Below are 22,055 nucleotides of genomic sequence, written 5' to 3'. Positions count from 1 at the left end.
GCTGCAGGAGAAGCTGGTGTGCATGCCTGTCTTCCCCTTAACTGGCTTCACTCACGTGCATGCAGCTCCCAGTGTCTGGAGGAATGGATATTGACCCTCGGTTTAGAGCCTTGCTGCTCCAAGTGTGGCCTCTATCCAATAGTATGGCGACCCCTGAGAGCCCGTTAGAAATGCAGAGGCTGGGCATGGTGGCTCATGCCTGTAATCCCAGCACTTTGGGAGGCCGAGGCAGGCAGATCACTTGAGGTCAGGAGTTCAAGACCAGCCTGGCCAACATGGTAAAACTCCATCTCTACTAAAAATAGAAAAAATAGCTAGGCATGGTGGCAAGGTAAGCCTGTAATCCCAGCTACTTGGGAGGCTGAGGCAGGTGAATTGCTTGAACCCAAGATGTAGAGGTTGCAGTGAGCTGAGATTGTGCCACTGCACTCCAGCCTGGGTAATGGAGTGAGACTTGGTTTCAAAAAAAAAAAAAGAAAGGCAGAATCTCAGCTTCATCCTGACCTGCAATCAGCATCTGCATTTCCACAAGATCCCAGGAGGCCTCTGTGCTGGGTGGAGTTTGAGAGGCCCTGCTTTAAAGCATCCAAATAGTAAGGCAATGGGGACATCTGATAAACCGAGAGATTACAATTTGCTTTACCTCCTCAGGTGTTTACACATCCCAAGGGCTCTACCTGAGTTGTGCCTGTGTTCACTGCCTCCTTCCCTAGGATGAATTAGATTGTACTTCAGGTTAACTGAATCGTGCAGTATCAACCAAAGCATGTGTCTACGTGATAGCTTCCATTTAGTCTGCTACCATTGCATTCCAATGCTGCACTAAGGAAATTGTTGTAAACCAGAAATAAAATCCTATGCCTTCCAGCCAACTCAACAGAACCCCTCTTGGCCAAGTGGACCCCAGAGAAAGCTGAAAATCTGAATTCCTGGCCGTAACAGGAAGAGAAGCCAGGCCCTTTTGGAGTTTAGGTTGAAATTGAGATCATAAGGTTGGCCAAAAAGACTCTGGAGTAGTAAGATACCATATTATAAAGTCATGTGAGGCAGGGGTTAAGTCACACACACCCCACAAACCATAAAATCTCCTTGGATGAGTTTTCATGAACTCAGTGTAAAATGGCTGACTTTCCAACCCGACTCTGGTATAGCATCGCAAGACAGATTGCAGGACCTAAAGGAAATACAAATATTTTACCTAAAAATATAATTTTTGGACATATTTTGAAATGGCTGTAACAGGACCAACAGATTGAAATGGCCCTGCCATGTTTTGTGGGGGGAATTTGCACCTGTAGAGAATCTCCATTAATGCAGTCAGACCTCTCCCCTTCTAGGCCTTCCCTGAATCTAGGAGAGATTAACTGAGAGCCTGCTGCCTCTAAGTCCTGAAAAGAAACATTTACCATTTATTCTCTCTGAAGGCTGCTAGCCAGAGTCTTCATCTACATACCTTTGGCCTCTAACACTGCCCTTAACTCAGGCATTTCTTTCTATTGATGTCAAGTCTGTAGACAAAGTTTAACTCTTTCAAGCAATTGTCAACCAGAAAATCTCTGAACCCACCTATGACAGGTAAGCTCCCCTCCTTCAAGGTGTCCTGCCTCTTTAGGGAGGGCAAGTACTCCTCCCATGTATTGATTTATGATTTTACCTACAATTCCTGCCTCCCTGAAATGTATAAAATCAAATTGCATCCTGACAGCCTTAGGCACACTTCCTCAGGACCTCCTGAGACTGTTCCCAGAGCCATGGTCCCTCATATTTGGCTCAGAATAAACCTCTTTCAAATATTTTAACAGAGTTTGGTTTTTCCATTAGCAATCCATTATCATCATCCACACTCGTCTCCTGGAATATGCACTAGAATCTATGAGGAGACACCATTTTACAAAGAAAGCCGAGGCTCAGAGAGGTTAAGTAACTTGGCCAGAGCTAGACAGCCATCAAAACCAGATGTCACTGGCTCTAAGCCACCATCTCTCTGTCTGAGGTTGAGCTGCTTCTATGAAGGCGATATGCTTTGGCTCTGTGTCCCCACCCAAATCTCATCTTGAATTGTATTCCCATAATTCCCACATGTTGTGGGAGGGACTCAGGGGGAGATAACTGAATCATGGGGGCAGTTTCTCCAACACTGTTCTCATGGTAGTGAGTAAGTCTCATGAGATCTGATGGTTTGATAAGGGGAAACCCCTTTCACTTGGCTCTCATTCTCTCTCTTGCCACCGCCGCCAGGTAAGAAGTGCCCATTGCCTTCTGCCATGATGGTAGAAGGCCTCCCCAGCCATGTGGAACTGTAAGTCCGTTAAACCTCTTTCTTTTGTAAATTGCCCAGTCTCAGGTATGTCTTTATCAGCAGCATGAAAATGGACTAATACAGGAGGCTAACAAGGAGGTAAACGACAGAGCTGACCAACGTCACCTACAGAGAGAGCAAGACTAAAGAGAGAGGCGTTCAGAAGAAAAGGAAAGAATGGAAGCTGGCATCCTGAACCACACAAAGACGTACCTGGTGATAGGCCATCAGGTGCTGAAAGATCTCCTCCATGGAAGAGTCTGTTGCCGAGCTGGACTGGAAAGCCCCAAAATCCCAGGATTTCTTCTTCTTTTCTTCTTCCAGCTCCTTCTCTCTGACCTTCTGCAACGCACCCCTGTATACATGGTCCTGGCAGTAGACAATCTGTTCCATCTGGAAGTGGAGGCGGATCAGCTTCTCACCTTCTCTCTCTTGTTCTGCTCTAATGTCTTCAATTTTGGACTACAGTAAAAAAAAAAAAAATACGCAACTCAGTTTCCCTCAAGACACAAATTCGTGAGTCACAGGAAAGTAGGAAAGAAGTCCGTAAATACCAGGTTACCCAACGTGAGTGAAACAGCACGTTTCCTGGAACAGCCCTCTGGGCCGTGCCCTGGTGTATCTAAGGCAGGTTTCTAGCCCTGGCTGAGGGTCAGAGCTTCCCAGGAGGCTGGAGCCACAGATGGGCCGGACCCCCATCCCGGGGCCTGGGGACCTGCACAGGCTTGCTTTCAGGCCCCGTAACTCAGCTTCTTTCCTTTCTCTTTTAGGGGCTTCTATATCTGATGGCGAGGATTGTCATATCCATCAGATAATCCACAGGGATGAGCAGGAGAGCCATGTTTAAGTCAGAAAATTCTGTTTTATGTTCCCGGGGTTTAGAGAAACTGGCTGCCAAAACCTGAGGAGGAGAAACTTCACCCCTGGACCCTCCAGGCCTTGATGAGAGGCACAGTGCACAGGGGCAGGTGCACCCTAAACATCTTACTCCACGTCCATCTCGACCTTCTGAGGAAGGCCTTATTAGTCTTATTTTATGAATGAGGAGTCAGGGGCACAGGCTGGAAGTGGCACATCCCAAGGCCTCCAGCTGGTGAATCATGGGGCCAGGCTCCTCATCTGTGCCGGGGACACCTATTTCTAAGAGTGGCTAAGTCTGGTCTCTTGGCCCAGTCTGTCCCCCAGGCTCATTTCCTGTAGGCTCTTTCCTCACTCTGGATGGAAAGATTTTTTTTTTTTTTTTTTTTTGAGACAGGGTCTCGCTCCATTGCCTAGGCTACAGTGCAGTGGTGCAATCTTGGCTCACTGCAACTTCCGCCTCCTGGGCTCAATCAATTCTAAAGTGTCATCCTCCCAACTAGCTGGGATTACAGGCATGCACCACCATGTCCAGCTACTTTTTTGTATTTTTAGTAGAGATGGGGTTTTGCCATGTGGGCCAGGCTGGTCTCAAACTCCTGGCTTTAAGTCATCTACCGGCCTCAGCCTCCCCAAGTGCTGGGATTACAGGCTCATCGTGCCCACTTGGGCCAGAAAGATTCTATTTTTATATGTAGTTTCCTCAGTGAGTTTCTGGATTTGGAGCCATTGCCCTTAGATGTGATAATCTTCTCCGCTAACTGTGGATCTCTTGTTCTATGCGTTTAAGCACTCCCTCCTTTATTGCTTTTAACCAGACATCACCGGTAACATCAGAAGAAGCACTAGTGAGTGATGTTATCTGCTGTCTAAAAGTATACAATAAAGTTGAAATAATCCTCATCCAAGAAATCTATTTTCTAGTGTCAAGCTTAATTTTTTTTTTTTTTTTTTTAAACAACACATGGTTGGTTTTACCTTGGCGGTTCTGTGGAGGTTAAAAAATTCTTCAAAATTTTTTATCGAAACATCTGTGAAAGCAAGCCGGACCATATCTAATCAAAGAGAGAAAAATAGTTCAATATTGGTAGGATCATTTGTTCTCTTCTTAAGATGCAAAAAAATATGAGGATCAAATGGTATGAAGTAAAGTTTCCCCTCTCCCCGTTCCCTTCTTCTCTTTACCATGAAAAAGCAAGGCGTGCTCTTTTTGCTTAATAATTTGCTGGAAGAATCTTAAAAGCAAATGACCCCTGGCATACATTTATTTGATATTTAAACTTTTTATCCTAAATAGCTGCAAAGAATGTAATTTCTGTTAAATTATAAATATTAATATTTTATAATACAACTCAATATAAGTCAAATCACTCTTAAATATATCAATGGAATTTGAGTGTCTACATTATCCATTTGAAAAAAATACAAGAACAAGCTCTTATTTAGATTAAAAAGTTTATATTATTTATCTTTTATTTTTGAAACTCATTTCTATTCTACTTCCTCACAGAATTTTATTGTAATACAAGGTATAGTATCTTTATGATTGAAAACCTCTTATTGATCTCCATGTCATACATTTCTGAAAAAGAAATAGGTATATCTATGTTGATTTTTATGACTATAAGGCTCTAAGTATTATAAACTTTCCTCTGGAATGAGTTAAGAGTCTACAATGGACCAAAACAACATGATTGCAGGTTTTGGTATATGATTATTAGGGCTAAAAGGTCAATTTTACTGGAAATACACCTCTGAATGAGCTGTTCTGAGGCTATCTCCAGCTCCTTAGTTCATGGATCCATGAGTGATTATTAATTACTGCTAAGATGAGGCAGCTGAAGTGTGAGTAAGGATACTGTCAGTCAAGGAGAGGATGAAGAACAGAGATTTAATACCTGGAAAACCAAGAAAGCAAAGCATTTCAAGAAGGGAGTGGATCCACAGTGGGATCTAGTTTCCTACCTATCCGTGACACACCTAGATTCCTACAGCACTCTAAAAGGCTCCAAACACATCTACACGTGCAGTTATGGAACCATTGGCTTTACTCCTCGGAGATTTCAAATAAACAGCCGATTTTGAGTGTGAAGTCAGCATAGCAGTGGAGCAGGGGGGAGGTGTGGTGTGATAGGAAAAATGTAAATATTTTGTCTTTGTCCCCATTTCCTAACATAGAGCCCCTACATCTCTTGGAATGTCCAGCCTTAGGAGTATCTTGTGTTTTGAAGAGATGACGCCTGGTGGGCCCCTACATAGCTTCAGGATTGGGGCCGGGCACTAGAAAGACCAAGCCTTGGCTAGAAACTTAGAACTTCCAGCTCCACAGAGGAGGGAGGGCCTGGAGATTGAGTCACTCCTCCATCATGCCTTCATGATGAAGCCTCCATAAAACCTTCTCCGCAGTGAGGTTCCAAGAGCTCCCTGGTTGATGATCACATCCCTGTGTCATGAGGGTGGTGCCCCCAACCCCGTGAGGACAGAAGCTTCTGTGTTCAGGCCCCTACTATGCGCCTCTCCAACAGCTTCACTTGTGCCCCTTATCAAATCCTTTCTAATAGACCAGTAAATGTCAGTGAAGTGTGTTCCAGAGTTCTTGGTTGACCTGAGGAATGGGTCGCAAGAAACTTGATTTATAAACAGTCCATCAGAAGAATGGGAGGGTCTGGGACTTGTGACCGGCATTTGCAGTTGGGGCCAGTGTTGTGGAACTGAGCCCTTAAGCTATGGGGTCCACACTGACTTAGGGTAGTTAGTGTCAGAATTGAATTGAATTGTTGAATACCAACTTGGCATCTAGAGAATGAGAGGTTTGCTCGTTGGTGTGGGATGCACCCCAGGAGGAAAGCGCTGAAGTTTGGTGCTGGCTTTGGTTCGAACCTTTCCCTTCTTTAGAAATCAATGCTCAGAGGTGAAACTGAGCACTCACCTGCCACGGTGTGTAGCATATCCACAGCCGGCTCTTCCAGCGCCTTGATTTGCTGTTTCACGATTGTCTCAAATGTCCTGTAATTCACAAAGCCTGGCAGCTCTCTACCACGATACTGATTTTCAAATTTCTGGATTTTTCTACTCAAAATTTTATGGCCTATAGCAGGAAAAAAAAAACTCTAAATTATTTTACAAAAATAATCTTGCACATTTTTCTAAACACAATATCATTCTAAATTTTCTGAAAATATAAATGGCACGAAAAAGTGGTATGAAATCAAATCTAACTGGTAAACTAAAAATATCCAGGGATTACACAGACACACACACACACACAAAAGCCAGATCTGAAGATAATTTTCCTTAGTCATCTCAGGAAGGGGAGTGCAGAGCCAGGTACGATGCCAGGAACCCACACATGCAGAAACTTCGAGTAAGACCCTTTTTTTCATCTGTTTGTTTGTGACAGAGTCTCACTCTGTCGCCCAGGCTGGAGTGCAGTGGCGCGATCTCAGCTCACTGCAAGCTCTGCCTCCCGGGTTCCCGCCATTCTCCTGCCTCAGCCTCCCAAGTAGCTGGGACTACAGGCACCCGCCACCACGCCCGGCTAATTTTTTTGTATTTTTAGTAGAGATGGGGTTTCACCGTGTTAGCCAGGATGATCTCAATCTCCTGACCTCATGATCCACCCGCCTCGGCCTCTCAAAGTGCTGGGATTACAGGCGTGAGCCACCGCGCCCGGCCAAGACCCCTTCTTAAAAACGTACTCGAGTATGAAGTTTTGTGAATCCAATTTTAGTTTTACCAAAGAAATTGTACCATAATACATTCCTTGCCCTCAACTGCACGCCCATTAGAAATGAGCATGAACACTTTCTGGAATTAACAATACATCACATATTCATGTGTCGAAAGTATTGCCATGTGTAGAAAGTGTTTACAAGTCAAATGGGATAACAGAGTAAACCAGGCACATCAACTTGTATGAATGTGATACAGTAGCACTGTTCACTGTGTAAGATGCTGCATTTTTCTTTAAACTTTTGGAATGATTTGTACTCCCAACAATCCACACTATAGAGAGTTAGCCCCATCAGAATTTCAGAGGGTTTGAGTTCCTTTTTGAGTGGTAATCTAGAACACTTTTTTTAGTCAGGAAATATTTTCCCATAAGGATTTTTCTAACTGAGATGTCATTTACATAGTATAAAATTCACTCTATTAAAAATATATGGTTCAGGCCAGGCACAGTGGCTCACGCCCGTAATCCCAGCACTCTGGGAGGCTGAGGCCAGTGATCACCTGAGGTCAGGAGGTCGAGACCAGCCTGGCCAACATGGTGAAACCCCATCTCTACTAAAAATACAAAAATTAGACAGGTGCCTATAATCCCAGCTACTAGGGAGGTGGAGGCTGAAGCAGGAGAATCGCTTGAATCTGGGAGGCAGAGGGTGCAGTGAGCCGAGACTGAGCCACTGCACCCCAGCCTGGGCAACAGAGTGAGACCCTGTCTCCAAAGAAAAAGAAAAAAAAAAGTGTATGGGTGAGTGAATTTTAGTATATTCACAAAGTTGTGCGACCATCCCCAGACATAACTCCCAAACCCCACATCCATCACCCATCAGTGATCACTTCCCACTTTTCCCTCCCCAGCCCCTGGCAGCCACTATTCTGCTTTCTGCCTGCCTGGGTTTGCCTGTTCTAGCCATTTCCTATCAATGGAATCATAGACCATGCGGCCTTTGTGGCTGGCTTCTTTCGCTCAGCATGACATTTTCAAGGTTCATCCATGGGGTGCTGTGGACCAGCACTCTGTGCCTGTCTGTGGCTGGAAATATTCCAGGGCTTGGTGTTATGGGCTGAGTTTGAGTTGTGACCTCTTCAAATTCCAATGTTGAAGTCCCTAACCCTCAGAAACTCAGAATCTGACTGTGTTTGGAGACAGGCAAAGAGGTAATTAAATTGAAATCAGGTTACTAGGGTGGGCCCTCATCCCATCTGCCTAGTGTCCTTGTAGGAGGAGATGAGGACGCACACACTGAGGGACAACCACATGAGGACCCAATGAGAAGATGCCATCTGCAAGGCAAGGAGAGAGGCCTTAGAAGGAACCAACTCCACCAACATCTTGATCTTGGACTTCCAGCCTCCAGAACTGCAAGAAAATAAATTTCTACTGTTTAAGCCCCCCCAAGTCTGTGGTACTTTGTTATGACAGCCAAAGCCAACCGCTACACACAGACACACGCCAGTTGGTTTATCAATTCATCAGTGGATGGTCATTTGGGTTCAGTGATATAGAAGAGAGCAAACATGGCTTTAGTTGTCACTAGCTCCTTATCCTGACCATCCTCCCCAACTGCCCCACTCTTCTCTGTCTTGAGCCAACATATCAGGTTTACCACGGTATTGACTCATTGCTATGGTCTACATGTTGGTGTCCCCTAAAAATTCCTATGTTGAAACTTAATCCCCAGTGTGATGGTATCAACAGAGGAGACCTTTAGGAAGGACTGGGTTATGAGCACTCTGCCCGCATAATGGGATTCCAGGCATATCTTGTTTTATTGCACTTCACCGATACCGTATTTTTTACAATCCCACGTCAAGCAAATCAGCACCATTTTTTTCCAGTAGCACATGCTCACTTTTTGTTTCTGCATCAGCAATTTTTTAGCAATAAGGTGTTTTAAACTAAGGTGCATACATATTTTTTAGGCCTAATGCTATTACATACTTAATAGACTGCAGTAAGGCATAAATGAACTGTTTATGCACCAGGAACCAAGAAGTTTATGTGACTTGCATTATTGCAATATTCGTTTTGTCTGGAACTGAACCCACAATATCTCTGAGGTATGCCTATGGTACCCCTGTAAAAAAGAGGTCCGAGGAAGCTTGTTTGTCCCTTATCCCATGAGAGGACACAGCTAGAAGGTGCCATCTTTGAAGCAGAGAACAAGCTCTCACCAGACACCAAATTTCCTGATTCCTTAAGAATAGATTTCTCATCTCCAGAACAATGAGCAATAAGTTACTACTGTTTATAAATGACCCAGTCTCAGGTATTCGGTTGTAGCAGCCCAAAAGAAGGGACTAAGACACTCACCTTCTTGAAAATTGTTTTCAATTATTGTACTCCATTTGTGAAACTCGTGTCGGAGTCTGGTAAACAGCCGAATGTCTTCCTCCCCTACAGTTTCCTCTCCTTGCATGAGAGCAGTGATATCCTGATTAAAGGCATTAATTTTCTGTCAAGAAGAAAAACATCAGTATAAGTGGATAGACTTCAAATCCAAGTGTCAAGGTCGTTTGGAGGCCGTGCCTATGTGGAGGGTGGGGAGTCATTCTTTGCTTTCTTATGGGACACTGTGGATCAGGGGAAAGAAGAGGTTTTCGCACTAGAAAATCCTATCCCACCCCTTACTGCCTTAGGGATCTGGGTGATGCTCGTGACAGAGTAGGCACAACGCAGCCTGAGCATCCCTCGCTGCTGACTCCACCCCCACACCCGCACTCCCTGCCCTGCCTCTCTCAGCCCTGTCCACCCTTTGAGTGCTACGGGCCAGATGTCTTTGGATCAGCCTTGGGGGAGTGAAGAAGGAAGTGCATAAGGCCCAGGGTCCCTTTTTTGACCATGACATGTGCTTCTCCAGCTCCATGCAGCTGGCAACACTCACATCTATCAGGAAGAACATTTTTTCATTTTCATCTTCCGGTATGTCGACACCATACTTTTGTAGCTCCTCTGTTATTCTCTGGTGACTCTCCTTGATTTGATTTTCTAACAGGGGCAGAGATTTCTGAGGAAAATGGAGAGAAAATAATGGAAATGTATAAAGATGAACAGAGAATGAAAAGGAGGTCCCGGGCCTCCCTCTGCAGAGGAGTTGTGTGGGCCATTTGACTTCCTGGCTTCCTCTAAAAGGAAGCTTTTCCAGACCCGGGGGAGGTGCAGGGGGGCACACACTGGAGGCACTGTTTTCTGCCCAGGTCTTCCCCCTTCCCCACTCCTGCGACAGCAGCCTCATGAGCAGCACTGTGGCACCCACTGTGCATGGGTCCTGGGCCCCGGCAGAGTGACCCAGGAGCAGTTCCTCTGTGGTCATATTAGGTAAACTCTCTGGAGGGAGACTGGAGAGATCCACTTGTCTAGTAGGTTCTGAAAAAGTGGCATTTGGAGCAATTTGAGATTCAACAACTTTTATGTTGCTTGCAATCAATAAAAAGTGATCAGAGACTTATGTTTTTAACAATACGGTTGGCGCCATATGCTGGCTCACCCTTCCATGGCAAACATCTAAAAATGCCGGCTGACATGTGAAAGCTGCACCTTTAAATGTATCGGTGGACTCACAAGTTAGTGAGGGGTAGTCAGAGGCCAGCCCCAGTAACAGTGGCCAGGCAGGGGCTCAAGGAGAAGGCAGCAATGAAGCCTGGCTCAGCCACAAGGGCATCTGTCTAGGTAAGAAAATTCGAACGGGAACTTATGAGCCTGACTTGGTGCAGAGGCAAAAAATCAATCCCCATGGGCTTGCTCGAGGTGGGGAATCTAGTAAGGAAGCATCCTCTTTCTGCATACAGTGGGACCCCAGAGGGCTCTGCGCTCATCATGGTCAGCTGGAAACAACCCTGTTCTGCATCCGCATTCCTGGGGACCACGTGGAAGACCTTGCACTCTGGTGCTGAGTTGGAAATTTGAAAAAGGCCAGTCTGGTCAACATGGTGAAACCCTGTCTCTACTAAAAATACAAAAATTAGCCAGGCATGGTGGTGGGCACCTGTAATCCCAGCTACTCAGGAGGCTGAGGTAGGAGAATTGCTTGAACCCAGGAGGCAGAGGTTGCAGTGAGCTGAGATCACGCCACTGCACTCCAGCCTGGGCAACAGAGTGAGACTCTGTCTCAAAAAAAAAAAAAAAAAAAAGAAAAGAAAAGAAAAGAAAATTTGAAAAAGGAAGACACTACATTCAGGCAGATTTTTAAAAAGAACCACAGAGAGCTTTTACAAAGCTTTTAGAAGTTAAAACATATGTTCATTAGAATGACTAAGACATTATAATAGTGGTTGTCAATGAGAAAGGAAGAGTTAGTAGCTTGTGCATAAGATTTTAATTTTTATTTTGGCCCAGTAGATATAGTCTATCAGCATCCCTCCTGACTGTGGTTCCCTGAAAAAGGAATATCCACATTGTCTGGGGGCTTGCTGGAAATGCAGAATTCTAGGCCCCACTCCAGACCCACAGAATCTGAAACTGCATCTTAACAAGATCCTCAGAAGATCTGTGTGTACAGTGATGTTTCAGGAGCCAGCAAGGTTCAGCTCTGCGTCCGTAGTATTCCTTTTACAGAACCCCCAGCTCTGCCCGTGCTTACACAGATATGTGTGATGAGCTCGCTGGTAAGTTTTTCTGCCAGGCAGGGAACCGTGGCCTTTCCTTCCTCCAGCAGATCCCTAGAAGAGAACACAGGACCGATTTCCACCTCGATGTAGCCAGAACACGCATGTCTGCCTTTTTGCTGTTGGGGAAAGTCAAGGCAAATTTCAGTTGCTTACAACTGGACGGAATGTCTTGCAGTTGGTACCCAACAAATACTCAGAACTGGATTGAATAGGATTATGACTGAATTTCAGCAATCTAGGATATTTCCACAATGATATGGAATGAGCTCTTCCAGCTGATATAATAAATGTGTATCATGGTGTTTGACTATAGACTTGGTCATCACAAAAATACACAGACATGTATAGATATGTTTTTATAACACATACCCCCTTCTATGTGTAATATGTGTAGGTAATCATAATGGATACAGACATATCTTCATACAAATACATTGAAGCATATTGAGATAAATGGGTAGCAGAACACTGAGGAGAAGAGACACAAGATACCTTGTCCAAGATAAAAACTTAAACCATGGGCTGCCTGGAAGAAGGAAGTCAAGCATCTTCTCACTCGATCCAAATTTGTGCCCACAGAGTGAGTTATTACAGGGTTTCCCACATTTTATAGGACATTTTAGGATAAAGGCAGCAGTGAAGCATGAGTTTCTGTGCCTTTTTGTGAGAGTATACTCATACCTAAGCTTCAGTTTCTCTGTCAATTTTTCTAAATTGTGGTAAAATACATATAACATAAAATTGACCATTTAACCATCTCTAAGAGCACACTTGAGTGGCATTAAGTACATTCACACTATTATGCAACCATCACCACTGTCTGTCTTCAGAACTTTTCATATTCCCAAACTGAAACAACGGCCCCATTAAACACTACCTGCCCATTCTCTCTCCCCCAGCCCCTGGCGCCCATCATTCTTTCCGTCTCTATGAATCTGACTACTCCAGGGACCTCAGCTAAGTGGAATCAGACAGTATCCGTCCTCTCATGACTGGGTTCTTTCACTTAGTAGAATGTTCCCAAGCTTCATCCATGTTGTAGCATGTGTCAGAATGTCTTTCCTTTCTAAGGCTGAAAGTATTCCATGTTTTCGTACAGACCACATTGCTTTCTGCATCCATCCATCAATGGACACTGAATCATCTCATCTTCTGGCAATTGTGAATGTGCAGAACAGCATGTAAGTTTCCATTTGATATTCCTGGAATTCTGAGTAATGGCTCTCTGTAGGCTTCTGGGAGAACTGAATGCAAGAATGTTTACAACTCTACATAGTCTCATCATTTTAAATCTTACCAATTTATCAGTCTTTTCCTTTTAAAAAATGTCACTTTTGGTAGGAGGGATAGAAAAATCTTATAAACTATTCACCTACCTTTCTTCTGAGATGCTTATTGCTTCCTCTTAATATTTAACTTTAAACTTTAACTATTTTGGTATAATGAGATAAGTAAGGGCGGTATTTTAGTTTTTTCCCAAATATTAATTATCCTAACACCATTAATAGATACTCAAGCTGATATAATCCACTATTTGATTTGAAACGCTGCATTTATCATGTGTCAAATATATATCTAGGTCTATTTCTGGGCTTTCTACTTTTTTCCTATTCTCTTCTATTTATGTTTTTATAAAATATGGTTCCAGCACCATGCTATGTAAATTATTGTACATTGTTCTCTCCCTATTTTGATTGGTTTTTAGTTTTTTTTTTTCTTGCAGTATTTTGTAATCCCCTTCCTATTCTTCTAGGTGAATTCCATAGTCCTTGTTGGGGAACAAGCATAGTCACACACACACACGCACACACACACACACACTCCACACATCTGTGGGACGGCTGCCACTGTCCCCTGGAAGGCCTGACATCCTGGGCTTGGACTGATCCACGATGAAACCCAGGCAAGCGCACCTGAAATATGGGTGGTCCTGAAAGAAGATCTTCTCTCTCTGCAGGGCTTCGGACAGGCTCAGCTGGTCCTGGATCTCCTGCTGGCCCCGGCACTTGACGATCATGTAGCCCTTCTTCAGGTGGAACACGAGGTTCCGCACCACGTCCACAACCTTGTCTTCAGTTCCTCTGTCCACCAGATCAGGCTTCGTCAAGATTCCTGCGAGCCACATGTATTTGGGGAGAGAACGTGCTCAGTCACGAGGCAGAGGTGAACGAACAACTGCTCACGCCCCCGGCCTCCCAGGGTTTCCTCCCATCCTTGCTTGAGGACAGGCCATAGCCCCTGCAGAACCATGGGGCCAGTGGAGCCCCGCTCCAGAAAAGAACTCCACGACAAGCCGCGTGAAGGCAGGGATGCCTCCCAGAACAGCATGTGGCTCTCCCCAAGCTCATTCACCCGGGTCCACTGTAGAACATGCCACGTTTTGTTTATCCCTTGAGTTATGGACATCCCATCTCAAATGCATTCTTAATGAGTACCATGTGCCTCCTGAGTTTGACCTGCTTCCGAGCCCACTGTGCCTTTCTGAGCAAGTAGATAAGGCTTACAAGGCAACCTAGCCAGTGAGAGTCAAAAGCAGCTCATTTCACTTGGCCTTGGTGGGCACCAAACCTGCTCCCTTGGCAGGTCCCCACTGAGCAAAGCCCATGGAGACTGGAGGGACACTTGCCCACTGGCAGACCATCGAGCACAGGCGGGCTCCCCCATTCTCACTGAGCACAGGCAGGCTCCCCCATTCTCACTGAGCACAGTGGGGCTCCCCCACTCTCACCGATGGTCCTGTCTCCCTCGGGGTCCACCTCCTGGGCCATGCTGAGAGCCTCTGTGGTGGCGATGTCCACATTACTGGGGACCACCACCAGGCTGATCGTCTCCTGCCTCTGGATGTACTTCTTGATGAGTGTCTTGATCTGTAAGGAAATGAGAGGAGGTGACTCGTGAGTATGGCAAAGGCAAGTGAGAGGTGAGACAAGTCCTGACCTTGCATTTGCTTCAGGCCCTAAGAGTCCCAGGGGTATTTCCTCCAAAAGAAGTAACTTTGGAGAAACGAACCCACAAACGCAACCCTGGAGGTACCAAGCTGGAATTATGAGAAAATAAATTATCTGTGGCAGAAGCAGAGCTATAGGCTCAGGGAAAACCAAGAAGTTTCAGATAATTAACCCCTAAGACCTCAGATCTGATGGTCACAATGAAAAATGGTGGCCAAAAAACCCCACTTCACCCCTAAATCTTTAATCTATAAAGTGAGATTCACTGATACTAAAATATCATTATACCTATTTCTTTCTTGCTTGTTTTGTTTTGTTTTTTGTTTTGAGACAGATTCTTGCTCTGTTGCCCAGGCTGGAGTGCAGTGGCACAATCATGGCTCATCACAGCCTCCCTGGTTCAAGCAATCCTCCTAGTAGCTGACAGGTGCACGCCACCATACCTGGCTAATTTTTTAACCTTTCTTTTATAGAGAAGGGGGTCTCACTATGTTGCTCAGGTTTCTGTCAAACTCTTGGGCTCAAGGAATCCTCCTGCCTCAGCCTCCCAAAGTGCTGGGATTATAGGACTGAGCCACTGTGTGTGGCCCATTATACTTATTTTTAATGCTCTCTTCCCACATAAGACCCCTTCCTAATACACAGCACTTTAGATACGCTGCAAAATGAATATAACCAAAAACAAGTCATTGCATGAAACATAAAACAAATACATAGAACACATTTCCAACTGTGCCCACTGGCCTCACTTTCTCCAAAGAAGCTTCCATTCAACTTGACAGAACAGACTGTGACCAACGGGCTCTCTAAATTCCCCACTCACACCTCCAAATACTAACTCCAAAACTCAGCTCTGGACTCACGGTTACTCTGATACAGTACCCTCTTTCTCCTCCCACCCCTCCACACCCCCATCCCCATGCCACGGCCAAGGTCAGAATGGGTCTGAAGTCTGACCTTATACCCAATGTCAGCAGGCTGATTGCCCACAGCCACTCTGGTTATCCCAGGAAGGTCTATTAGAGTCAGATCCGGGACATCTCGGGAGCTGACCTCCAGGGTGATTAGCTCATGACTGATTCCCATTCCTTCCCCGGCGATGGTATTCTGGGCTAGAAAAGAGACAGGGAAAATCAAACCCAAACAGAGCTTAGGATAAACGGATCTCATGACGGTGAATACTCTGAAAGCATCTTCTCCTCTCTGCGAGTCATGGATAAAAGCATATTTGGAGCAGATTCAATTTTCTGTGATTGGGATAAAAGAGATCTCCAAGGATAACTCAGTATTTTCCCTGCTGTTGGCCAGCACTGTGTGTAGAGAGACCTTGTGAGAACATCACCATCAGTGACACCCACTTAGACCAGTCCAAAGCTGGGCGGAAGCAAGAAGTTCTTCCTGGTAGCATTCCTAAATCCTTCTCATTGATGTCAGTAGGAAATTAGCAACCAAGCAAAATAAAAACAAATAAAAATATATGGAAATGCCTAAAATATAAACTGGAAAATTATATGGGGAAATGTGCTTATTTTAGCTAAGATAAGCACTGGCTGTTAACATCCCATTAAGAGATTTTATTTTGCTCCTTCCTCCTTAATGAATTTTAGGATATGAATTTGTTTCATCAAATTGTTGGCTAACACCACTTTACTCTTTTCTAAATCTAGAATGCCTTTTTGGGATGTTTGATATCAATTTAGAACTTAGGAAATATCAGTGGTTATGGTCCACTAATTGTTCCCCCAATATCCATGTACCTGCCACGTGGTCATGAGATCGGGTTCTGGCCAATGGGCCATGTGAAAATGTTATGTGCAACTTCCAGAAAGTGTGCTTACAAAGGCAGAGATATGCCCCTTGCCATGGTCCAGCTGGCTTCAAAGTGGACTTGCTGACGAAGTCACGGGGGAGGGGGGAGCTTGGAAACAGAGGCCACACCCAATGAAGAAACGGGAGAAGAATAAATCTTGGTTCCTGACACTGGAATCCCCAATCAGCTCTGGTCTGCCCACCTTCAGACTTATATGAGAGGGACAGAAAGCTTCTACATTGTTTAGACCACTGTCTTAGCAACTTGCTGGCACAATGGCATCCACATTCCCTTCCATCCCTGTATGCACGCTACTTTACAGGGTGCCTTCGTCACTTCCATGGAGAGAGAGAAAATTGGTCCCTTGAAATTGGGCTTGGCCAGGTGACTTTCTCTGGCTAAGGGGATGTTACACAGTGCAACGTCAGGAGAGACTGAAAGGTGTTAGATGTAGGGTCTTGCCCTCTCTTGCTGCTGGGAACCCCTCCACCCACATTAAGAAGTCCAGCTTAGCCTTCTGGAGGGTGAGAGACCACACAGACAGAAGGCCTGGTCACTCCAGCCAAGGGCCATCCTGGACCATCAGCCCCAGCCCAGCTAGCCCAGAGAAGAACTGCCCAGCTGGTCCATCAAATCATGAGAAATAAAAGTGGTCAAGCCATTAGTTTTAAGATGGGTTTGTTATACAGCAAGGGCTAAGGCACACAGTTATTTTGAGTTTTCTGCTGCAAGCAGCCAACCTAATCCCAACTAATTCAAAATCATGGTTTGTCAATAACATTATTTATCTTTCTATAAACAGTCAACAAATGTGATTAATGCTCCATCTTTACAAATGCTAAACCCGTCCCTTCCTACTGCTGGGCATTAGTTCATGTCTCTTCAGTACCTTCCCAGTGTGAATGAAACTTAAACATGTGACATGCTAGAAAAACACGAAGGTCGATAGGAAGATGTTATCCATGCATCTCACAGAGGCTGTTCTTTGTCAGCTACTCTACCCTGTCTACACTGCTGGTGTCATTTCCCCTTGCAGACACTTCAAATTGATCCTTGTGGTTTGCATTTATGGAGGCCTGCCATGAATTAGCCTAAGTTGGGATTATGCAAACACAGTCACTCCCCTTTCTTAGAAAAGGGTGCTGGTTCTCAGTGGGGTTCAGTGACGATCCTGTCCACAATGTGGAGTTCCTTGTACAAAGGAACAGGGGGAGGAGCTCCCTCACCCCCACATCTGGCTCCTCTTCCTGCCAGATCTAAGTAGGGAAGCCCTTGAATAAGGGACAGATCGTCCATATGTGGGGACATTTTAAAATTCACATTATTCTAGATACTTACATAATAAGCAATACATGTGTTTTTGAGACAGGGTCTCACTCTGTTGTCAGGCTAGAGTGCCGTAGCAAGATCACGGCTCACTGCAGCCTTGACTTCCCAGGCTCAAGCAACTCTCCCACCTCAGCCTCCTGAATAGCTGGGACCACAGGTGCATGCCACCCTGCCCAGCTATTTTAATTTTTTTTTTAAGAGACGGGGTCTCACTATGTTGCCCTTGCTGGTCTTGAACTCCTAGGCTCAAGCAGTCCCCCCGTGTCAGCCTCCCAAAGAGCTGGGATTACAGGCACAAGCCACTGTGCCCGGCCAGAAATAAATTATTGCTATCAGATGCTGATATCCAAGCGTGCTGGTCATAATGAGGTAAAAGAAGTAGAAGGAACCGGGGCCTGATGTGCAGGAGAAAGGTGTCCTGACAGCACAGGCCCAGGGAGGTGGGAGTATGAACAGTTACAAACAGACCCCATGCATGTCAGAAGGCTTGACCAGGCATCCAAACAGGGGGTACTCACCTTTATTAATTTCCTTTTCTACCTCTGAAGCATCCGAAATCTCAATCTCGTAGTCCTGGTAACTGACCTTGCCTCTCCACTTATCTTCATTCACAAGTTTCTTCAGTTTCAGCACCAGCGGGCATCTGGTCACGATCCCTAGGAGGCCACGCCCACATCAGTGCTCCACTTTGCTCTTAAAAGACCTACATAGAGCCTTAGGCCCATGGTTCTCAAACTTTTATATGATCATATGGGGAGACATTTAAAACTGGAAACTTCCTGGTCTTACCAGATACGCGGGGACATCGCACTGTGTCTGGGTGACCTCAAGAACATGCATTCTGAATATGTAACCCAGGTGAGTTTTTGCTTACTAACGCTTGAAAGCCACCACTTTCGGCTTCCTGCCTCATCCCAGTGTTCTGCCATCAGCTCAGGTGGCAGACCACATTGGGAAACCTCCAAAACTCATCCGAACATCTTCCATTATGCCCCCAACATACACACTCTACCCCCATTAGGAAAGCATCCTGCTGCTACCAGGCCACCTTACAACAGTCCTCCTACTGTAAACTCCTTCCATATTCTACCTACCATGCCTGACCTGTATTGCAAGACCCATCCCAGGCGTGAACTCTTTGAGACCTCACTGATATAGTTCTGAACTGGGGGACCCAAATGTGTTTATTCAGATTCTCCTCAAACTGTAGATTACATATGACTTACGTGAAAAAAATGTGCAATGAGATAGCGTTATGAAATGGTGTTCCCTCCAAATTCCTATATTGAAGCCCTAACCCCTAATGGGACTGTATTTGAAGATAAGGCCTTTAAAGAGGTAATTAAGGTTAAATGAGGTCATTAGGGTAGGCCCCAATCCAATATGACCAATGCCCTTATGGAGAAGAGGAAGAGACAGCAGAGATGCTCGTGTGCGGAAGGAAGGCCGCATGGGGGAGCGGTGAGGAGGTCGTCATCTGCAAGCCATGGAGAAAGGCCTCAGGAGAAGCTAAACCCTGATGTTGGACTTCCAGTCTCCAGAACTGTGAGAAAATAAACTTTTGTTGTATAATCCACCCCATCTGTGGTATTTTGTTATGGCAGCCTGAGCAGACTAATACAGAATGTAAGTTCTTACCGCTGCCTCTGGGAAGGGCAACTCCTGACAGTGCCTCCAACACGGAGCTCTTGCCCGAGCTCTGGTCCCCAATGACGGCGATGGCTGGCAGGGCCAGGTCCTGCTCCACACCTAGAGCCCGCAGGGAGTCAATGAGGTCGATGCAGGGGCGCACCTTCTCCTCATACTGGCTGCACAGGTTGTTCTCAGCCACCTGGAGGAAGCAAAAATGGAGAATTCTTCATGGCCTGCAAATCATGCTCATGATATGGTTTGGTTCTGTGTCCCTACCCAAATCTCATCTCGAATTGTAATCCCCATAATCCCTACGTGTCAAGGGAGAGACCAGGTGGAGGTAATTGGATTGTGGGGGAGGTTTCCCCCATGCTGTTCTCATGATAGTGAGTTTTCATGAGGTCTGATGGTTTTATAAGTGTTTGGCAAGTTCCTCCTTCAGTCATTCTCTCTCCTGCCGCCTTGTGAAGAGATGCCTTCCTCCATGATTGTAGGTTTCCTGAGGCCTCCCCAGCCATGTGGACTGTGAGTCAATTAAACCTCTTTTCTTTATAAATTACCTAGTTTCAGGCAGTTCTTTATAGCAGTGTGAGAATGAACCAATACACTCCATTAAAGACGGCCAACTTCAATAAGTCTAATACACAGGTTACTGGAATCCCCAAAAGAGGATGGAAGAGAGACAGAAAAAAATATTTGAAGAAATAATACATACAATTCCCTCAAACTTAATGAAAACCATAAACCCAAAGATCCCAGAAACTCAAAAGACATTAAGCACAGCAAACATAAACATCATCAAGCCATAACAGGGTCAAATTGCTCAAAACCAGTAATAAAAAGAAAATGTTAGGAGCAGCCAGAGAATGATACAGTGTGAGCAGAGGGACACAAATGAGAAATCTGCTGTCAATCTTATCAGAAGCAATAACAAGCGAGAAGACAGTGAAGCAGTATTTTTAAAGTACTGAAAAACACCATCAATCTAGAATTCTATACCCAGCAAAAATAACTTTTAAAAAGGAAGGCAAAACAAAGAGTTTTTTAGCCATTCAAAAGCTTAACTAATTCATTACCAGCAGACCTGCACTACAGGAAATGTTAAAGAAGTTCTTTAGGTAGAAGGAAAATGATACTGAATGGAAATCTGGATCTATACAAAGGAGTCTATACTAGAAGGGGTAACTACTACACTTTTTTGTATTCCTTTGCTATCTTTATTTAAAAGATAATTGAACGTTTGAACATCAATAATAACAATGTATTGTGGGGTTTATGATGTATGTAAAAGATGCATGATAGAAATAGTATGAAGGCTCAGAGCAGAGAGATGGAAATACACTATTCTAAGGTTCTCGCACTATACATGAAGTGACAGACTATCACTTGAAGGTTGACTTATTAAGTTAAAGATACATACTAAAAACACCAAGAGTTATACTTAATAAGACAACAAAGGAGACATGATGGAATCATAAAAAATAATCCAAAAGAAGGCAGAAAAAGATGAAAGGGGGAATGAAGAACAGATGGGACAAATAGAAAACAGATAGCAAGATGATATTCTCAAACCTTATTACCAGCCACATTAAATAGAAATGATCTAAATATTCTTAGTCAAAATGACTTTGAAAAAGAAGAACAAAGTCAGAGGACTAGCATTACCTAATTTCCATAATTACTATAAAACTAAAGTAATCAAAATAGTGAAGTATTTGCATAAAAACAGAGAAAGCAGCAGACTTCACACTCGGTCCTGCCTACCTACCAGCAGCTGGGTGCAATTTTCCGAATGTGGGCTGATTGGGGTTCAGGAAGAAAATATGAGAAAATCATTTTGTCTTTTACCTCTTTCTAATGACTATTTTTGTGCATGCTTCATCATAGACAAACGTTTTTACTAGAATAGCTTCTTTATAACAGGACAAGAAGCTATTCATATTTGGGGTTAGAAGATTGTTTGTTGCAGGGGCTACCCTACACATTGTAGGAGGTTTAGCCAAATACCTGGCCTCTATTCACTATTCACCCTGAGTTGTGACAACCAAGATGTCTCTAGACCTGGCCACAAGTTCCAGGGAGCAAAATGGGCCCTGACTGAGAAAGAACCACAGCCTTACCAAATGCATGAATACAGTTGGTAGCCTCGGTCTTAGTTCACCTTATAACTTTTTGTTTGTTTTCATTTATTTATACTATTTACAAAAGTGTATCAAACATAATAAAGCAAATATGCATGTACCAACCACTTGGGTTAAGAACACAAACACTCCCAGTACTTAGGACATTGCACACACCTCCCTGGGTCAACTCCTTCACCTCCAGAGGGTCCCTCTATCCTGAGGCTTGCAATCATCACATCCTTGCTTTTCTTTATAGTTTTGCCACCTATATGTTTTTCCCACAATGGTATATTGCCTATTGCTGCCTGTTGGGAAATTTTATATAAGTGGAATCATTTTGTATATTTCCTGTAACTTGATTCTTTGGTTCAACGTTGTTCATTTGATGCAGCCATTTTGATACCTGGAACTCTAGTTCATTCCTCTTTACTACTGTATAGAATTCTGCTACATGAACATACCACACTCCCAGTATATATTCCACCACGACAGGCACGTAGACAGGGTCTGAGTTTTGCTGTTATAAACAGTGCTGCTATGCATGTGGCCCCCAGGGGGATGTGCAAGAGTTTACACATGGTCCTCAAACTCCAGCACACAGCAGAATCACCTGGAGAGCCTGGTAAAGCACCGGGAGTGGGCCCTGCCCCAGAGTGTCCAATTCACCAGGTCTAAGAGTGGGAGGAGGGGCTGGTCATTTGCATTTCAATCAACTTCCCAGG

The 22,055-nt window shown here is 44.6% G+C and overlaps 1 protein-coding gene across 26 annotated transcripts in view; it reads right to left on the bottom strand.

Annotated features, from left to right (window-relative positions):
• Nucleotides 1-22,055, bottom strand: part of MX1 (MX dynamin like GTPase 1) — a 38,826-nt gene that overhangs the window by 3,869 nt on the left and 12,902 nt on the right. For 25 of the 26 annotated variants that reach the window (XM_055373594.2, XM_055373598.2, XM_055373609.2 and 22 more), the window contains 11 exon segments: nt 19,217-19,409; nt 18,097-18,234; nt 15,397-15,551; nt 14,220-14,358; nt 13,405-13,603; nt 11,464-11,542; nt 9,769-9,891; nt 9,198-9,339; nt 6,087-6,245; nt 4,136-4,212; nt 2,513-2,761 (listed from right to left, as the gene is read on the bottom strand). In XM_055373594.2, the coding sequence (XP_055229569.1) occupies nt 2,513-2,761; nt 4,136-4,212; nt 6,087-6,245; nt 9,198-9,339; nt 9,769-9,891; nt 11,464-11,542; nt 13,405-13,603; nt 14,220-14,358; nt 15,397-15,551; nt 18,097-18,234; nt 19,217-19,409 (1,653 nt within the window). 26 annotated transcript variants of the gene reach the window in all.

Source organism: Gorilla gorilla, chromosome 22 (genome assembly GCF_029281585.2).
Source record: "Gorilla gorilla gorilla isolate KB3781 chromosome 22, NHGRI_mGorGor1-v2.1_pri, whole genome shotgun sequence".
NCBI classification, from domain to species: domain Eukaryota; kingdom Metazoa; phylum Chordata; class Mammalia; order Primates; family Hominidae; genus Gorilla; species Gorilla gorilla.
The sequence above is the reverse complement of the archived record's forward strand: the minus strand, read 5'-3'. Positions and strand labels throughout refer to the sequence as shown.